The following is an 18,485-nucleotide window of genomic DNA, read 5'->3' as shown; positions in this document are numbered from 1 at the left end:
ACGCTCTTCCAGAGGCTGTTATAGGGGAAAACACCCTCCAAGGATTCAAGACAAAGTTAGACAAGTTCCTGCTGAACAAGAACGTGTGCTGGTAGGGCTAGTCTCAGTTAGGGTGCTGATCTTAGACCAGAGGGCCGCGAAAGATTAGAGAAACTGGGCCTCTTCTCCCTCGAACAGAGGAGATTAAGAGGGGACATGATCGAAACATTCAAGATACTGAAGGGAATAGACTTAGTAGAGAAAGACACTATTCACCCTCTCCAAGGAAGGGAGAATGAGAGGGCAATCTCTATAGTTTAAAGGGGATAGATTCCGTACAAACGTAAGAAAGTTCTTCTTCACTCAGAGAGTGGTAGAAAACTGGAACGCTCTTCCAGAGGCTGTTATAGGGGAAAACACCCTCCAAGGATTCAAGACAAAGTTAGACAAGTTCCTGCTGAACAAGAACGTGTGCTGGTAGGGCTAGTCTCAGTTAGGGTGCTGATCTTAGACCAGAGGGCCGCTGCGTGAGCGGACTGCTGGGCATGATGGACCACTGGTCTGACCCAGCAGTGGCAATTCTTATGTTCTTAGGGCAGACACTGGATGGAAGAGAGTGAAAAGGCAATGAAAGCAGAAACCAGAGACGACAAAAGGTAGAAAAAAATAATTTTATTTCTATCTTGTGATTCAAATATATCAGATTTGAAATATGTATCTTGCTAGACATAACTGGGGAGTGCAAAGCCCAGGCAGTGCTTCTTTAGCTTCCAGCTGGCTTAGGGCTCTCTCTGACCAGGGGGCAGTTGCCCTAATTCCACTCCCCTAACACCATTCCTGTTATGTGTGACTGTGGTATTCTGTTACATGATATTTGTGTAGCATTCTATAATAATTTGGCTTATTCAGTTTTCTTGATAGTAGAGGGGATATATGTGAAGGGAAGGGAAGACGGGGGTTTTGTTGATCTTTGCCCTGTATTATTTGTATTTATAAAAGACAATTGTATAGAATATTGTTTCTTTTTATAGTTTAATAAAATATGTTCAATATAAAATCATAACTATTTGAGGCTTGTGCGGATGGGATCAGATGGTTTGTGGGACCGACCTCGCAGGGACGGGGCGGCGATGGTTTTTTAAAAAAAATTTCAGTCTTAGTAGTTTGCCGGTCCACGAAATAATTATTTTATTTCCGCCGGTCCTTAGGTGTAAAAAGGTTGAAGAACACTGCTATAGACCATGTCATCAACCAAATGGAGCTCAACTTGGTTAACAGTAAAGCTGCTGAAAATCTGGTGCCATAGGAAAAAGCTTAACTGTGGTCTGGAGGGCTGCCCTTTCAAAAAGAAATAAAGGATGGAGGTACAGAGGAAGGCTACTAAAATATTTTTTGGTCTTCGTCATAAGGCGTATGGGAATAGACAGGATTTCAATATGTATTCTTTAGAAGAAAGTCTGAAGAGGGGAGATATGATAGAGACGTTTAAATATCTAAGTGGCATAAATAAATATGCATGAGTCGAATCTCTTTCATTTGAAAGGAAGTGCCAGAATGAGAGGGCATAGGATGACGTTAAGAGGTGATAGGCTCATGAGCAATCTAAGGAAATACTTTTTTACAGAAAGAGAAGATGTGTAGAATAGTTTCCTGGTAGAAGTGGTGGAGTAAAGACTGTGTCTGAATTCAAAAAAGCATGGGACAGACGTGGGATCTCTTAGGGAGAGGAGATAGTGGATGCTGTGGATGGGCAGACTGGATGGTAAAATTATGGTCATACCTGTTAATTTTCTTTCCTTTAGAAGCAGCAGATGAATCCAGAGACCAGTGGGTATAGCTCACATCGACCAGCAGGTGGAGATAGAGAACTGATTAACAGTTGGCCTTAAAGCCTGGTGCTCCTTCTGTTGCTTCAGTTTTGCACTTTGCCCAAGCATCCCGATAGGAGAATGAGCAACCAGAAAACTCCATTCCAGTAGAAAATGTGTCGTTCTCTTCATCTTATCCCTTTGTTTTTTGTTTTTTTTTTTTTCAGCAATGAAATAATACACTTACCAACCATAGCCCCGGCTAACCTAATGACCTAAACACCCTACACACAACCCGTGCACTTGGGGAGGGGCTCTGGATTCATCTGCTGCTTCTAAAGGAAAGAAAATTAACAGGTATGACCATAATTTTACCTTCCATAGCAAAGCAGCAGATGAATCCAGAGACCAGTGGGATGTAGCAAAGCAAACTCAAACTGGGTGGGACGCCAATGCCGCCTCTGCCAGCACTGCCGCGCCAAAACTCGCCTCTGACCGGGCTGCTACATCTAAACGATAATGCTTTGAAAAAGTATTACCTGACGACCAAGTGGCCGCCCGGCAAATCTCCTCTAATGACATCCCCCCGGACTCCGCCCAAGATGTAGCCAAAGCCCGAGTGGAATGAGCATGAAGGTGCTCCGGTACCTTCTTCCCTGACAACACATACGCCGACGCAATAGCGTCCTTGACCCAACGCGCAATGGACGCTTTAGACGCCGCCATCCCCTTGTTTTTACCCGCGAACGCGACAAAGAGATGGTCCGACCGACGAAAAGCATTCGTCACCTCCAAATAATGGAGAAGCATACGGCGGACATCCAGAAGCCGTACCGACAAAAAACGCTTCCCCCAATCCTCCTTCCTGAAGGATGGCAGAAACAGGCTCTGGTTCACATGAAAGGACGACACAACCTTAGGCAGGAAGGACGGCACCGTACGCACCGTCACCCCAGCCTCCGAGAAACGCAAAAAGGGTTCCCTGCAAGAAAGCGCTTGCAGCTCTGATACTCGCCTTGCTGAAGCCATCGCCACCAAAAAAACTGTTTTTAGCGTGACATCTTTCAAAGTGGCCGCTGACAGTGGCTCAAAAGGTGCCCCCTGCAATTTCCCAAGGACGAGTTTAAGGTTCCAAGTTGGACAAATTCGCCTAACCGGCGGCCGGATATGTTGAACCCCCTTGAGGAAACGCACCACGTCCGGCTGTGATGCGAGAGCCGAGCGAGCCACCCGGCCCCTGTAACAGGCAATGGCCGATACCTGCACCTTTAAAGAGTTATATGCTAACCCTTTCTCTACGCCCTCCTGCAGGAACGCCAGAATAGCCGGCAGAGAAGCCTGGAAAGGCGCAATTCCGTGTCTGCCGCACCATGCCTCAAAGATCCTCCAGACCCTCGCATAGGAGGCTGACGTTGAAATCCTCTTAGCCTTAAGCAGGGTGGAAATCACCCGTTCAGAATAGCCCTTCTTCTTCAGCCGTGACCTTTCAATAGCCAGGCCGTAAGACCAAAGCGGCCCGGATCTTCCATTAATATTGGACCCTGAGTTAGCAAGTCCGGAGTTACCTGGAACGCTACCTGATCGCCTACCGACAGCAGCATCAGATCCGCGTACCACGGCCGCCGTGGCCAATCCGGAGCCACCAGGATTACTGTGCCTCGAAAGCGAGCAATGCGCTGCAACACCCGCCCTATCATGGGCCAAGGCGGGAAAACATACAGAAGGGAATTCGGAGGCCACGGGAGCGCTAATGCGTCCACCCCTTCCGATCCCAGTTCCTTGCGTCTGCTGAAGAACCGAGGCACCTTCGCATTGCGGGAAGAGGCCATGAGATCCATCTCTGGCCACCCCCATCGACGGACTAGCAGGCTGAATGCTCGAGCCGACAACTCCCATTCTCCCGGATCGAGAAGAGTTCTGCTGAGGAAGTCCGCTTGCACGTTTTCGTGCCCTGCAATGTGGGCCGCCGACAGAAGCGGGATCTGCCCCTCTGCCCACTGACACAAAAGTCTTGCCTCTTCGGCTAACTGCGGACTCCGGGTACCCCCCTGACGGTTGACATACGCGACCGCCGTGACACTGTCCGAAAAGATCCTGGTCGGTCTGTCTTGAACTAGGGTCTGGAAAGCCCGCAGCGCCAACCGGATCGCTCTTAATTCTAGTAAGTTTATGGGCCATTGAGCCTCCTGGGAAGACCATCTTCCCTGCACCGACGTGTGCCTGCACTGGGCTCCCCAACCCTGCAGGCTGGCATCCGTTGTAACCACCACCCAATCCGGTGTGGCCAACGGCATGCCCCTCCAAAGATGCTCGTCCTGGAGCCACCAGCGCATGCTTTGAGCCGCTCGAGGACTCCACTGGAGACGCACATTGTAGTTCAGAGAAGCTGGAGACCAGCGAGAGAGCAGAGACTGCTGTAAGGGTCTCATGTGGCTCCGGGCCCAGGGAACCACCTCCAGAGTCGCCACCATGGAGCCCAGCACCTGCACATAGTCCCAAACTCGAGGTCTGGGCGACCCGAGAAGGAGGCGAATCTGCGCCTGCAATTTCTCCCCCCGCTCTCGGGGTAGAAACACCTTCCCCAGAGTCGTATCGAACCGCACCCCCAGATGCACCAACGACTGCGAAGGGGACAAAACACTTTTGGGAAAGTTGACAATCCACCCCAACGACTGAAGGAGAGAGATTACTCTCTGCGTCACCGACAAACTCTCCTGCCGGGATGAGGCGCGGATCAACCAATCGTCCAAGTACGGGTGTACCCGAATCCCTTCCTTGCGTAGAAAAGCGGCTACCACCACCATGACCTTGGAAAACGTGCGGGGAGCCGTCGCCAGGCCAAAGGGCATTGCCCGAAACTGATAATGTTGGCCCAGAATCGCAAACCGCAGATACTGCTGATGCGGAGGCCATATCGGAATATGGAGGTACGCTTCCTTGAGATCGAGAGACGTGAGGAACTCTCCCGGCCTTACCGCCGCAATAACCGAGCGTACTGTTTCCATTCGGAAATGGCGCACACTGAGGAATCTGTTGACCCCTTTGAGATCCAGCACCGGTCTGAAGGACCCCCCCCTTCTTTGGAACAATGAAGTACAGGGAATAAATACCGCTGCCTACCTCTTCCGGGGGCACCGGTACCACCGCCCCCAGATCGAGCAGCACCTGAAGGGTCCTGCGGACCTCGGCTCCCTTGGCCGCTCCATTGCACGGGGACACCACGAAAGAATCTACGACCGGAGCGGCGAATTCTAATTTGTAACCGTCGCGAACAATGTCTAACACCCACTGATCGGACGTGACTGTGGCCCACTCCGCCCGGAATGCCGAAAGCCGACCCCCTAAGGGCAGGGCGGAGGGAGCCCAGCCCCCGTCATTGCGGAGTGCGACTGGCTGGGGTACGGGCTGCCTGCCCTGGAGAGGGTTTCGTCGTGCGAAAGGAACTTCTCTGCTGAAACCGAGGTCTCGAAGCAGAGAACGGGCCAGATGCAGCCCTGGAAAAAGGTTTACCAGCCCTGGCACGCCTCACATCCCGGAAACGTGGTCTAGACGATGAGGCCCGTACCGGGGGCCTAGCCCTGTCCTCCGGTAAACGCTGCGTTTTGGTATCCCCAAAATCCTTTACCAGTTTATCTAACTCCTCTCCAAACAATAAACCCCCTTTAAAAGGGAGTCTCACCAGCCGGAGCTTGGACGCGGCATCGGCCGCCCAATGACGGAGCCACAAGGACCTGCGTGAAACCACAGACAGAGACATTTGTTTCGCAGACGCCCGAACCATATCATACAAGGAGTCCGCTAAATAAGCCAAGCCGGCCTCCAAATCTGCCAGTTCCGCAGGGACAGAACCCCCAGACTCCAGCAAATTATCGGTCATCCCTTGTGACCATTGCAGACATGCCCGCGCTGCGTAAGAACTGCATATTGCGGCCTGTAAAGTAACCGCCGCCACCTCAAAGGACATCTTTAGGGATGCTTCAATCTTTCTATCCTGCGCATCCTTTAGTGTCACGCCCCCTTCAACCGGCAAGGTAGTCCTCTTGGTCACCGCCGCCACCAAAGCGTCCACCCGAGGTAACCGAAACTTGTCCAGTTCGGCCGGGTCAAGCGGATACAAGCGCCTCATGGCCTTTGCCACCCGCAAACTGGCCTCCGGCGCCTCCCATTGCGCCGAGATCAGCTCCTGCATGGCCTCATGGACCGGAAAGGACTTAGGCGGCCTACGTGTACCTGCCATCAGCGGGTTTCCGGACACTTTAGCATCTTCCTGAGAAATATTCAAACTTTGTAAAGCCTTTGAAATAAAGGAAGAAAGCTCCTCTCCATGGAACAACCGGAGAGCGGAAGGGTCATCCCCCTCCCTACCCGGGATACTCTCCTCGTCCCAATCCAATAGTTCACCCTCCTCCAATGACTCAGGTAAAGAGAAAGGCGACCTGGGCAAAATATCTACCGCCTCCGCAGACACCAGCCTGCGCTTTTTAGCCCCCTGCGACCGCCCCGGGGACCCAGCTGCCCCCGCAGTGGGTCTGGTATCTGTCCCCTCCCCCCCCGCCGAGGTAGAGGGTACCGCAAGGGACCTCCCGGCCCCCAGCACCGGCTGAGTAGGCTGGGAGGACTTCAACTGAAATACATGATGGAGCAACTGTACAAACTCGGGCGACAAAGATCCCCAGTTAAGGGGCACTCCCCCACCCTGCTCCGAGCCGAGGGGCGGGCCTACGCCGGCCTCCAGCGCTCTCAGCTCTCCCCCCGCCGCCTCACACTTGTCTTCCGTGGCCGAGTCCTGCAGTCCCCCTGCATCGAATTCGAGCGGCGGGGACCTTGAGCGAGACTCCCGCACCCGGGAAATGGCCGCCTCACAAGCCGCCAAAAACGGATCCTCTGCCGGCGCTTCCCTGCACCCGGCAGAGCACAGACCCGACAGTGTTCGACGCTTCCCACAGCGCGAACACTGCTGACCAGCCTCGGCAGCCATCCCCCCTCGGCTTTACTAAAGCTCCGCTTTTTTTTTTTTTTTTTTTTTTTATACACACGCGGCGAACGCCGCCGAACGCCGACTCCGCCCCCGCAGCCGCCCGGCACCCGGGAACGCTCCGAGGACCAGTACCAACAAGCAAGCAAAAAAAAATCACTCACCCAAACGGGAAGCCGCTCACCCCCGAAGCCAGGGAATTGTTGGTAAATGTACTGGAAGCCGAGTTTAACCCCTGCCCGGCTCAGTACACGCAGGAAGGCTCCTTTTTTTTTTTTTATTTTTTTTATTTTTTTTTTTTTACTGGAATGGAGAAGCCAGCCAATAGTCCTGCAACCTGGAAAGGAACCCCTCTATCCAACGGAGGGGAGGGTGGAGCAGGGACCTGGGAGGGCCCAGGTGTACCTCCTAAAGCCGGCACCAATCAGCCAGGCACCCCCAACCTACTGAAGAGAACTAGTCTCAACAGAGGACTTCCAACGGACCACCAATCCAATCTATCCGGCAGCAGCCAGAGACTAGGAGCTAGAAAGGTAGCTCCAACCCTGCTGGGAGATAGAGCAAAACTGAAGCAACAGAAGGAGCACCAGGCTTTAAGGCCAACTGTTAATCAGTTCTCTATCTCCACCTGCTGGTCGATGTGAGCTATACCCACTGGTCTCTGGATTCATCTGCTGCTTTGCTATGGAAGGGTCATTTGGCCTTTATCTGCCATCATGTTTCTCTGGCATCTCCCATTGCTCAGTAACCAGATGCATGATTCGCTTGCAAAAAATGGAAAACTACAGGGGGATCTATGTTCCTCAGTCAAGAGTGAGAAGCAATGGAGAGAAAAATGTGTGGATTTCTGCAAGAGCCGGTTTGCAGGATGGGGTGAATACACCTTTGGTCCCAGAAGGGACGCAACAGAATGCGCATGAGACAAGTCTCTTTCATTTTAAATGAAACAATGGAATAAAGCAGCATAGGATGAAGGAGAAAGAGGATAGATTCAGAAGTAACCTCAGAAAATGCTTTTTCTTGGAAAGGGTGATGAATGCTTGGAATGGTCTCCCAGCGAAGGTGGTGCAGACAAAAAGGTTATCTGAATTCAAGAAAGCTTGGGACAAGTACATTGGATCTCTAAGGGAATAGCATGATTAGGCAGACTAGATAGAAAAATGAAGACAGATATGTATAGGTCTCCCAAATCCCAACTCAGCCCTCGCTCTAACCGACAGTTCTATGCTGTAGAGCACATTTCCAGCCCAGTAGGCTCACTTGGAGCCAATATAGAACCAAGAGAACCTCAAGAAATGTTCTCCTGCCCCAGTAATCTAACTGTGACCCCCTAAATCAAGAGAGACACCCAGTGCATCACCTGAACAAACTTGGGAGAGAAAAAATAACTTGTAAGAGCAGTGCCTGATCTCTCCCCCCTTCCCTCCACTGCTTACCAAAACTAAAGTGGTCCCAGCCTTAAGCATTCCTGCAGTTCCTGGATCAGCCATGCCCATCGAAAACTACCTAGGAACTGACAATGCTGTCATCCTGACTTCCAGCTGCATCCTGTAGATTGGCTTACTCATCACAGTAAGGACATATGAACCTATGGCCAGAGATATGATGACTGTAGGGCTGGCACCAATGTCTACTAGCACACTAAGTACTCCCCCACTGTGCACACCATGCTATCTACCAGAGACCTCAAGAGACACCCCAATGGGGAGAGTAGCAGAAGAGAAAGTTCCAATCCCAATTGGTCCTGCTAGAAAACTTACTCAGGACTAACTAATCTTGTTGCTCAGAAAAGAAGTATGCCATTCATATTTCACCTCCAATAGTCAAAGAACTTCCCTGCCATAACACAATCTTGATCCTAATGTACCAGCCATGATTGTCCATCTGTTGAATGCAGAGAAACACAGGCTAGCCACTACTTTGGCACCTCTCTGGATACAGCAGGGCTGGAAACTGGTTACAAGTCATTGCTAGAGGATGTGGTAAAAGCAGGTTAGTACAGCTAGGTTTAAAAAAAATAAAAAGTGTTAGGATGTTCTCCTGAAAGAAAAGTCCAATAACTCTGGTGATTTTCTCCAACTCTTATTATTCGAGGGAGGGAGAGGAAGTAGTAAGCAGCATGGCATCTAGCTACCTAATAGATGAATGGCCTAGTGGTTGGAGCAGCTACCTCAACACCCTATGATTGTGAATTTGATTCCCACTGCAGCTCCTTGTAACTCTGGGTAAGTCACTTAACACTTCACTGCACCAGGTACATAAGTACCTGTCTAAAATATGTAAACCGCTTTGATTGTGTAAACCACACAGAAAAAGTAGTATACAAATCTCATCCCCTTTATCTTTTGGGTGAACCTGTTCATAAAGGTGGTTAATAAATTTCAATAAATAAAAAATAAGTAGGTATTTGTTACATGTATTGGTCACTGCTGGAAGGCACAGTTACTTACCGTAACAGGTGTTATCCAGGGACAGCAGGCAGATATTCTCAACATGTGGGGTGACGTCATCCACGGAGCCCCGTCGCGGACAGCTTTTCAAGCAAACTTGATTGAAGATCTCAAAGTTTGCTAGTTTTACACCACGCTTGCATGTGCCTTCCCGCTCCACTAGAGGGCGCGTCCCCTCCTCGTGGTCTTCAGTTCAGATAGCTAGCAAAGAAGCCAACCCAGGGAGGTGGGAGGGTTGTGAGAATATCTGCCTGCTATCCCAGGACAAGCAGGGAGTATATTCTCGACATGTGGGTGGCCTCCAAGCTAACTCGGATGGGACGGTGGGAGAGTTGGCCATTCAGGAGAACAGATTACGCAAAACCGACTGGCCAAACCAGCCGTCGTTCCTAGAAAAGGTATCTAGACAGTAGTGCGAGGTGAATGTATGAACCGAGGACCACATGGCGGCCTTGCAGATCTCCTCAATAGGCGTGGACCTGAGGAAAGCGACAGACGCCGCCATCGCTCTGATTTTATGCCCCGTGACCCGAATCAGCAGTGGAAGACCAGCCTGAGCGTAGCAGAAGGAAATACAAGCAGCCAACCAGTTGGACAAGGTACGCTTGGAAACAGGGTGGCCCAACCGATTGGGATCAAAAGATAGGAAGAGCTGAGGAGTCGTCCGATGAGACTGGGTGCGTTGGAGGTAAAAAGCCAACGCCCACTTACAGTCAAGGGTGTGAAGCGCCACCTCACTCTAATGAGAGTGGGGCTTCAGAAAAAGCACCGGAAGAACAATGGACTGGTTGAGGTGAAAGTCCGAAACCACCTTGGGCAAGAACTTGGGATGAGTACGAAGGACCACCTTGTCATGTTGAAATACAGTGAAAGGCGGGTCCGCAACTAGCGCTTGCAGCTCACTGACTCTGCGAGCAGACGTGAGAACAACCAGGAACACCACCTTCCAAGTGAGGTACCTCAGATGAGCCTTATCAATGGGTTCAAACGGAGGTTTCATCAATTGAGCCAGAACCACATTAAGATCCTAAACCACCGGAGGGGGCTTGAGTGGAGGATGAACACTGAAGAGGCCCTTCATAAAGCGGAAAACCACCGGATGAACGGAGAACAGTTTCCCATAAAGTGGCTGATGAAAGGCAGCAATCACACTGAGGTGGACTCGAATAGATGTCGATCTGAGGCCAGACCGAGACAAGTGGAACAGATAATCCAACACGGAAGGCAAGGAGGCAGATAGTGGCTCCATGCGGTGCTCAGCACACCACGCAGCAAATCAGGTCCATTTCTGGGAATAGCATTGTCAAGTGGAGCTCTTCCAAGAGGCCTCAAGAACATCCCTCACCGACTGAGAGAAGCCGAAGGAGGGAGGATTGTGGAGAGGAACCAAGCTATTAAGTGTAGAGACTGCAGATTGGGATGTAGCAGCGAACCCCAACTCTGAGACAGCAGAGAAGGAAACACAGGCAGCAGCAGAGGTTCCCTGACACTGAGTTGAAGGAGAAGGGAGAACCACGGCTGCCGGGGCCAGCGAGGAGCTATCAAGATCATGGTGGCGCGAGCTGACTCGAGCTGCACGAGAGTCCTCAAGATCAAAGGAAAAGGAGGGAATGCGTAGAGGAACCGGCCCAACCAATCCAGCAGGAAAGCATCCACCTCGAGACGATCCGGGGAGTAAATCCTGGAACAGAAGCGAGGCAGCTTGCGGTTGAGGGGGGAGGCGAATAGATCTATTTGCGGCGTCCCCCATCGAGCAAACATCTGGTGCAGAATCGAGGCATGGAGCGACCACTCATGAGGCTGGAGAAGATGACTCAATCTGTCCGCAAGACAGTTGTGTTCTCCCTGGATGTAGACCGCTCGAAGGAAGATGTTGTGGCTGATCGCCCACTCCCAGAGCCGAAGAGCCTCCCGACACAGAGACAGGGAACCCGTACCCCCCTGCTTGTTCACATAATACATTGCCATCTGGTTGTCCGTGCGCACCAGAAGCAGATGACGAAAGGCGACCAGGGCATTGAAAATGGCCTGAAGCTCCAACAGGTTGATGTGGCACCGACGGTCAGCGCTCGACCAAAGACCCTGGGTCCGCAGGCCGTCGAGGTGAGCCCCCCAGGCATACACAGAGGAGTCCGTTGTGAGGACCTTCTGCGGCAGGGGCGCAAGAAAGAGCAAACCTCTCGAAAGATTAGAAGAGTGCGTCCACCAGCGGAGTGAACGCCTTAAGGAGGGAGTCACCATAATGTGCCGAGAGGCAGGATCCCGGTCCTGTCTCCACTGGGACGCCAGGGTCCACTGCGGTATGTGGAGGTGAAGCCTGGCGAATGGAGCCACATGAACCGTGGAGGCCATGTGGCCCAACGGGATCATCATCTGTTTGGCGGAGGTCGTGGACTGAAGGGCAACCCTCCGGCACAGGTGGATAAGGGCAGTTTGCCAAGACTGAGGTAGGAACGAGCGGAGGCGAACTGTGTCCAGCACCGCCCCAATGAACTGCAGAGACTGAGAAGAGCTCAACTGGGACTTCGGAAAGTTGACCTCGAAGCCCAGATTCTGAAGGAAGAAAATAGTCTGTTGGGTCGCTGAAATAACCCCCTCCCGCAACGGCGCTTTGACAAAATCGTCGAGGTACGGAAACACCTGAAGACCCTGCGACCGCAGGGCCCCCGCCGCCACCACCACGAAGCATTTGGTGAACACCCAGGGGGGACGAAGCAAGCCCAAATGGGAGGACCTGATACTGCAGGTGAAGTTCTCCCACCTGAAACCGAAGGAACCTGTGAGAGGCCGGGTGGATCGGAATGTGAGTGTAGGCCACTTTGAGGTCCAAGGAGCAAAGCCAGTCCACCTTGTCCAGCAGGGGGTACAAAAGGGGAAGAGAGAGCATACGGAACTTCTCCTTGACCAGGAACTTGTTTAGCTCTCGGAGGTCCAAGATAGGGCGCAAGTCCCCAGTCTTTATGGGGACCAGAAAGTACCGGGAGTAGAACCCCGAGCCCCATTAACACACCGGGACCTCCTCCACCACCCGGAGACGAAGGAGGGCATGGGCCTCCTGGAGAAGAAGGGGAAGTTGCACTTTGTTCGAAGGACACCCTCCTGGGTGCCGGGCCGGAGGCGGCACCCGGAAATGCAGAGAATACCCTTCCCAGATGACAGAGAGGACCCAATTATCCGCCGTGATCAGAGCCCAACGGGGAGAAAAGGCACCGAGGCGGCCTCCTATAGGCAGAGGAGAAGGCTCGAGGACGGAGGGGGCCGGCCCGCCCCAATCCAGAACATCAAAAGGACGGCGCGGGCTTAGCTGTCGCCGGTGCCCAAGGCTTCTGAGGGGCCCTCTGCTGTTGCTGGCGCCGAGGAGGTAGCCTGGAAAACGCCGGCATCGACTTCTGGGGGAAGTGCCGGGGGGGGGGGCAACTTATACGACTTCGGAAGGGTGGGCTTCGCCTTGGGTCGTACCAACCAGGCAAAGGAGCGCTCATGCTCAGAGAGGCGTTTGGTGGCTGCCTCGATAGTCATCAAAGAGTTTGTTGCTCAAGCACGGGAGATTCGCCAGCCGGTCCTGCAGATTCGGGTCCATGTATCTTTGGGGAGGGGTAGGAGGGGGGGTTTAGTGACCACCGGAAGAGAAGGGGGAAGGAGTCATGCCTTAATCCCTCCAGTTGTCATTTGCTCAGTTAGGGCACCTTTTTGGCACTTATTCATTACTGAATCAGGTCTAGTCTCAAACATCCAATCTTTGACCTGAACGTTTTCTACAATGTTCCATTATTGCAGAAAAATTGCCAATTATAAGCCTGCCCTAGACCTGTCCAAAACACACACCCTGGAAATTTAAATGCTCTGCATATGAACTACATAGAAAACCACAATTTGAACATTTTGCCAACAAAAAAGCCACCTGCCACTTCGTGGGTGTTTAACCCCTTACCCTTAGTAAATAATCCAATCTGTACCAAATGTGTACCTCACATGAAATAACATATAATAAAAGAAAAATGGCAGTAGCTTACCTTGGAACCGACATTGCTGAATAGTCCGTTTGATGGCCTCATCAACACTCATGCCATACATTTCAACCTTCTCTTGCACCATAGCATCAAATTTTTCTCTCGTGATTCGCCCGGATGCCATTTTGTAATCTACAAATAAGAAAAATGTATCTGTTTCTTCAATATTCTTTATGAATTATATACATCTAATGTTCCATTATAAAGCAAAGTTCTTGTCTTGCTCATCCCCTAAACCAGTGGTCTCAAACTCAAACTCTTTGCAGAGCCACATTTTGGATCTTAGAGGGCCTCAGAAAAAAAGCACAGTTACTTACCGTAACAGGTGTTATCCAGGGACAGCAGGCATATATTCTCACATGTGGGTGACGTCATCTACGGAGCCCCGATGCGGAAGCATTTTCAAGCAAACTTGATTGAAGATTTAAGTTTGCTCTGCTGCTCCACGCATGCGTGCCTTCCTGCTCCACTAGGGGGCGCATCCCCTCGTGGTCTCCAGTTCACTTAACTAGCAAAGAAGCCAACCTCGGGGAGGTGGGCGGGTTGTGAGAATATATGCCTGCTGTCCCTGGATAACACCTGTTATGGTAAGTAACTGTGCTTTATCCCAGGACAAGCAGGCATGATATTCTCACATGTGGGTGACCTCCAAGCTAACTGAAAAGGGATGGAGGGAAGTTGGCAATTTAAGCAAATAGATTTCGCAAAACCGATTGGCCAAACCGGCCATCGCTCCTGGACAGTGAGTCCAGACAGTAGTGGGAGGTGAAAGTATGAACCGAAGACCACGTGGCGGCCTTGCAGATTTCCTCAATAGGTGTGGACCTGAGGAACGCTACGGAGGCTGCCATCGCTCGGACCTTGTGTCCCGTTACTCGACCATGCAGTGTGAGACCAGCCTGAGCGTAGCAGAAGGAGATGCAATCGGCCAACCAGTTGGACAAGGTGCGCTTGGAGACTGGGTGACCTAAACGGTTTGGGTCGAAGGACAAAAACAATTGTGGGACTTTCCGGTGTGACTGAGTGCGTTGGAGGTAGAAGGCCAACGCTCTCTTACAGTCAAGAGTATGGAGCGCCACCTCTCCGGGGTGAGAGTGGGGCTTGGGAAAAAACACAGGTAAGACAATGGACTGATTGAGGTGAAAATCAGACACTACTTTAGGCAAGAACTTTGGATGGGTGCGGAGTACCACCTTGTCGTGATGGAATACTGTGAAGGGTGGGTCCGCTACCAGAGCTTGTAACTCACTAACCCGTCGGGCGGAAGTGAGCGCGAGCAGGAAAATTACTTTCCAAGTGAGGAATTTTGGATGGCATTTGTCTAGGGGCTCAAATGGAGGTTTCATTAGTTGAGCCAGAACCACGTTAAGGTCCCAAACCACCGGAGGGGGTTTGAGAGGAGGGTGGACATTCAGAAGACCCTTCATGAAGCGAGAGACTAAGGGATGGAGCGAGAGGGCTTTCCCTTCCAGGGGCTGATGAAAGGCCGCAATCGCACTGAGGTGTACTCGAATGGAGTTGGTCTTTAGGGCGGAATGAGATAATTGAAGTAAATAGTCAAGGACCAGAGGGACGGGGACCGACACCGGGTTCTGGCTGTGGGCGGAGCACCAGGTTGAGAATCTGGTCCACTTTTGGGAGTAGCAGGTTCTCGTCGAGGTCTTTCTAGAGGCCTCCAATATCTCCTTGACTGATTGAGACACGGGGAGAGCAGTCAGGGAGAAAGAAACCAAGCATTCAGATGAAGAGATTGAAGATTGGGATGTAACAGCGAACCCTGACCTTGTGACAGTAGAGAGGGAAACAGAGGCAGAGGCAGTGGATCTCTGACACTGAGTTGAAGTAGAAGGGAAAACCAAGGCTGGCGTGGCCAGCGAGGAGCAATCAGGATCAGGGTGGCTTGTACTGTTTTCAGGTGGACAAGCGTCCGCAGGATCAGAGGAAACGGCGGAAACGCGTATAGGAACCTTCCCTCCCAGTCTAGGAGGAAGGCGTCGGCCTCAAGCCGGTCCGGGGAGTACATCCGGGAGCAGAAGAGAGGCAGTTTGTGATTGTGGGGGGATGCAAACAGATCTATTTGAGGTGTCCCCCACTGTATGAACACCTGTCGTAGGGTTTGAGAGTGCAGTGACCACTCGTGTGGCTGGAGGAGGCGGCTGAGTCTGTCCGCCAGGCAGTTTTGTTCTCCTTGTATGTACACCGCTCGAAGGAAGGTGTTGTTGGAGATTGCCCATTTCCAGAGGCGCAGGGCTTCCCGACAGAGGGACCAAGACCCTGTTCCTCCTTGTTTGTTTACATAGTACATTGCAACCTGGTTGTCGGTTCGGATGAGGACAACCCGGTCGTGGAGCAGATGTTGAAAGGCTACAGCTGCGAGATAGATGGCCCGGAGCTCTAGCACGTTGATGTGACAGCGGCGGTCTTCCGCTGACCACATCCTCTGCGTGCGTAGGCCGTCCAGATGGACTCCCCAAGCGTACTCTGACGAGTCCGTGGTGAGTACCTTGCTGTGATGAGGGGCGAGGAAGAGTAAACCTTTGGAAAGATTTGAAGAGTCGGCCCACCAGCGGAGCGAACTCTGCAAGGAAGGAGTCACTGTCACAGGACGGTCGATCGGGTCCCGCTCTTGACGCCATTGAGAGGCCAGGGTCCATTGAGGAATTCTCAGATGGAGGCGGGCGAAGGGTGTGACATGGACGGTGGAGGCCATGTGCCCTAGGAGAGTCATCATCTGTCGAGCTGAGAGATCCTTCGACTCAGACTTACTAACGCCTCTAGGCGCGGAGGGGGGGAGGAAGGAACGGAGGCGAACCGTATCCAGCGTGGCCCCGATGAACTGTAGGGACAGCGAGGGGTGTAGTTGGGATTTTGGGAAGTTTATTTCGAACCCCAAACTTTGTAGGTAGGTAATAGTCTGTTGGGTCGCTGAGATAACCCCTTCCCTGGACGGGGCTTTGATCAGCCAGTCGTCCAGGTAGGGGAATACCTGGAGGCCCTAGGAACGTAAGGTTGCTGCGACCACCACGAGGCACTTGGTAAAGACCCGAGGTGATGATGCTAGGCCGAAGGGGAGGACTCGGTATTGTAGGTGCCAGTCCCCCACCTGAAAACGCAAGAACTTGCGGTGAGCGGGGTGTACTGGGACATGTGTGTACGCCTCCTTCAGATCGAGGGAGCAGAGCCAGTCGCCCTCGTCGATCAGAGGGTAGAGGGTCGGTAGGGAAAGCATCCAAAATTTTTCCCGAACTAGGAATTTGTTGAGGCGTCTCAAGTCTAGTATTGGGCGTAGGTCTCCCGTTTTTTTCGGTACCAGGAAGTAACGGGAGTAGAAGCCCTTCCCCCGTTGGTCGGGGGGAACCTCCTCCACTGCCCTGAGGCGAAGCAGGTCTCGAGCCTCGGATAGGAGCAGGGGTAGCAGCGTCCGGTTGGGAGGGCAATTCCTTGGAGGGTTGTCTGGAGGAATGGCACGAAAGCTGAGAGAGTATCCTGATGAGATCACGCCAAGGACCCATGCGTCCGACGTGACTTGTTCCCAGCGAGGGTAAAAGGCTTTGAGGCGACCCCCGATGGGAAGGAGGCCTGGGACTATGGCGGAGGGGGGCCGCCCCCTTCCGCGTATCCCGTCAAAAGGACGGGGATGGTTTGGTAGTCGCAGGCGGTTGAGACTTGAGTAGAGCCCGATGGTGGGCCTGCGGGCGTCTGAGTGGAGGCCGCGAGAAGGCAGGAGTGGATTTTTGTGGGTATCGGCGCGGAGGGGCCCTGAACGGCCTGGACGCGGTCGGTTTAGGCTTTTGCCGGACGAGGGAGGCGAACGAGCGTTCGTGTTCGGAGAGGCGTTTTGTAGCCGCCTCGATAGTGTCATCGAACAGTTCTTTTCCCACGCAGGGGAGGTTAGCCAACCGGTCCTGCAAGTTGGGGTCCATGTCGACCAGGCGCAGCCAAGCTAGTCGGCGCATGGCGATAGCAAAGGCTGCCTCTCTGGAGGAGAGTTCGAAGCCATCGTAGGCCGCGTGGAATAGATGGAGGCGCAGGTTGGAAAGGGACTCTAAAAGCAGGCCAAACGCTCCTTGCCGGGAGGCCGGTAGGTCAGTCTCAAAGGATCTCAATAGTCCAATGAGGTGTTTGAGGTAGGATGTGAAGGTGAAAGTGTAGCTTTGCACCCTAGAGGCCATCATTGCATTTTGATATAGTCTCCTGCCGAACTTGTCCAGGGTTTGGCCTTCTCGGCCTGGGGGGACCGCAGCTGACACCCGGGATGGGTGAGCCTTTTTCAAGGAGGATTCTATTAGCAGCGACTGGTGGGAGAGCTGTGGTTGTTCGAATCCCGGGTAGGGTACTGTGCGGTACTTGGCCTCCATTTTGGAGGGTACGGCTGTGACCATGTATGGGGTCTCCAGGTTCCTGAAGAAGGCCTGTTGGAGTACCGGGTTAGGTGGTAAGCGAAGGGACTCTCTGGGCAGTGATGGCATATCCAGTTCCGCTAGGTACTCCTTAGAGTATCTGGAGTCGGACTGGAGGTCTAAGTCCAAAGCGTGGCCCATGTCCTGGACAAAGCGAGTGAAGGATGGGCGGGATGTTCCCGGGGCCCCGTGCGGGGTCGGTGAACGAGACCTCCGTCAGGTGGAGAAGGATGGGGAGGCTTCCCTCGAGTATCGAGGTTCCTGCTCCGATCCACGCTCCGAGACGGGGGATGCACTGTGAGAGTGTTCCGGGGTTGTCGATCTTCGGCGTCTCGAGGAGCCCCTCGGAGACGATGCCGGGTTCGGGGTACCGATCGATGTCGAATCGGTGACCTCGACCCGGACTCCCTCGGAGAATACCTGCAACCTCGGGTCGGGGTCCCGGTCCGAGGAGGAGTTCGGAGGATGCGCGGGTTGGAGAGTGATAACTCAGCCACCCTTAGTGGTCCCGTACGAGGTGTAGGAGAACGGCCTCGTAGAGTTGGTGAACCTCGGGCCTTCTTGGAGGTACGGCGGATCGAGGTTTCTGTCGTTTTAGCACGACATTTTGCACCGCGGCGGTCTGCGGAGGGAGAGCGTCTCGGTTGCCTCGGCGAGGAGTCCGAGGAGGATGGGATGCGGCGAAGCTTGCGCACTTTTCCCCGAGGTTGCTCGATGCGAGGCTCAGGCTGGTCTGGCACCTGCGGGGTCGAGGTCAAGGCCGATTGTAACTGGGCCATTGCAGCGGACAGCTCCGACGAGATCATCGCTCGGAGTAAGTCCTGGAAGACGGGCACGGACAGCATCGAAGGCATGTCCACTGC

General features: G+C 52.9%; 1 protein-coding gene across 4 annotated transcripts in view; it reads right to left on the bottom strand.

Moving 5' to 3' along the window:
* Positions 1-18,485, bottom strand: part of LOC117364739 — a 296,082-nt gene that overhangs the window by 274,165 nt on the left and 3,432 nt on the right. For all 4 annotated transcript variants that reach the window (XM_033954287.1, XM_033954286.1, XM_033954285.1 and 1 more), the window contains exon 2: positions 13,226-13,354. In XM_033954287.1, the coding sequence (XP_033810178.1) occupies positions 13,226-13,346 (121 nt within the window). In that variant the 5' untranslated portion in view covers positions 13,347-13,354. The remainder of the gene's footprint in view (positions 1-13,225; positions 13,355-18,485) is intronic.

This window comes from Geotrypetes seraphini, chromosome 8 (genome assembly GCF_902459505.1).
Source record: "Geotrypetes seraphini chromosome 8, aGeoSer1.1, whole genome shotgun sequence".
NCBI lineage: Eukaryota > Metazoa > Chordata > Amphibia > Gymnophiona > Dermophiidae > Geotrypetes > Geotrypetes seraphini.
The sequence above is the reverse complement of the archived record's forward strand: the minus strand, read 5'-3'. Positions and strand labels throughout refer to the sequence as shown.